Source organism: Nannospalax galili, unplaced genomic scaffold (assembly GCF_000622305.1).
Source record: "Nannospalax galili isolate Female #2095 unplaced genomic scaffold, S.galili_v1.0 scaffold2598, whole genome shotgun sequence".
NCBI lineage: Eukaryota > Metazoa > Chordata > Mammalia > Rodentia > Spalacidae > Nannospalax > Nannospalax galili.
In genome coordinates this window covers 445,806-447,275 of record NW_008340639.1, presented here as the reverse complement: position 1 = coordinate 447,275, position 1,470 = coordinate 445,806, and the positions used below count along the sequence as shown (strand labels likewise).

The 1,470-nt window shown below is 42.5% G+C and overlaps 1 protein-coding gene across 1 annotated transcript; it reads left to right on the top strand.

Moving 5' to 3' along the window:
* The first annotated feature begins 262 nt into the window (after positions 1-262).
* On the top strand, positions 263-1,222 carry LOC103736197 (olfactory receptor 14J1-like). Its single transcript, XM_008835649.1, has one exon. It carries the CDS (start codon positions 263-265, stop codon positions 1,220-1,222), a length of 960 nt encoding a protein of 319 aa, XP_008833871.1.
* Positions 1,223-1,470: the final 248 nt, after the last annotated feature.

Below are 1,470 nucleotides of genomic sequence, written 5' to 3'. Positions count from 1 at the left end.
TTTTGCATTATAGCACCAATAACTATGGCCACTTTGATATTAAACTGTAACTATATGTTTCACAGAGTTATCAGTAAAGTCTGTTTCTGTAAGAAATATGTTTGAGCCTTTGGATTTCACCACTGAGTCAAAACTGCTGCATAATAAACATTTAAACATTTAGTGTTTAATTAAGCCATAATGAACAAAGGCAAAAATTCTTAGAACATTTTCTACTGTATTTACTCTTTTCCAGACTATTCTCACAATTTCTAATCTCAAAATGTTGGAGATGAATGGAACTACAGTGAGTGGCTTCCTCCTCCTGGGGTTCTCCAGCAACCGGGAACTGCAGATATTACATGCTTTGCTCTTTTTGGTGATGTACCTATTGGGCTTGGCGGGTAACTTCATCATCATCACCATTACAACGCTGGACCCGCAGCTCCAATCTCCAATGTATTACTTCCTCAAGCACCTAGCCCTTCTTGACCTCTCCTCCTTGTCTGTCACAGTCCCCCAGTCTATTCACAATTCCCTGAATGGGAGTGGATACATTTCCTATGCTCAGTGTGTGCTGCAGGTTTTCTTCCTCATGTCCTTGGCCTGGGCTGAGGTGACCATTCTCACAGTGATGTCCTATGACCGCTATGTGGCCATCTGCCTCCCACTGCACTATGAGATCATCATGAGTCCTAGAATGTGCAGGTGGGCTGTTGCAGCTGTGTGGATAAGTGGAGGCATCCCAGGGACCTTGTACACAGCAACCACATTCTCTATCAGATTCTGCAAAGCTAAAATAATCCACCAGTTCTTTTGTGATATTCCCCAGTTGCTCAAGCTCTCTTGTTCTGGTGATTACCTTGGAGTGATTGGAGTGGTTGCCTTCATTGCTACTGTGGCATTTGCCTGCTTCATTGCCATCACCTTTTCCTATGTCCAGATATTCTCCACAATCCTCAGAATGCCCTCTGCTGAAGGTCGGTCTAAGGTCTTCTCCACCTGCCTGCCCCACCTGTGTGTGGTCTCTTTTTTTCTTTCCATGGGAGCCTTTGCATATCTAAAGCCAACCTCAGACTCTCCAACTATCTTTGACCTCATGCTTTCTTTGTTTTACACAGTACTTCCTCCTTTACTCAACCCTGTTATCTATAGCCTGAGGAATGAGACCATGAAAGGGGCTGTAAGGAAGTTACTGCCAGGTGAAGAATTCACCAGGAAAAACTCATGCTTGTTCTGTTAGTGGTTATCAATATTATACACAAGGAAAGTTTGCTCATTTTGATTCCCACACTTTTTAACTTTAATGTTCATATTTTAAAAGAAGGCATATTTTTCTATAGAAAATTTATATTATATGGTCTCTATTGTTAGGGTTCCAAATAGCAGCTCCCCACCTCCGCAACAGGGACCTACAGACTTTGGAGCCTGGAAAAGAGTACTTAGCTGATAAGCACCTTGACCTTTGAGGTCAAGAAGAACAAACTCTGC

Excerpts from the sequence above, each read along its gene's own strand:
- LOC103736197 (XM_008835649.1), top strand. The coding sequence starts at position 263 with ATGTTGGAGATGAATGGAACTACAGTGAGTGGCTTCCTCCTCCTGGGG.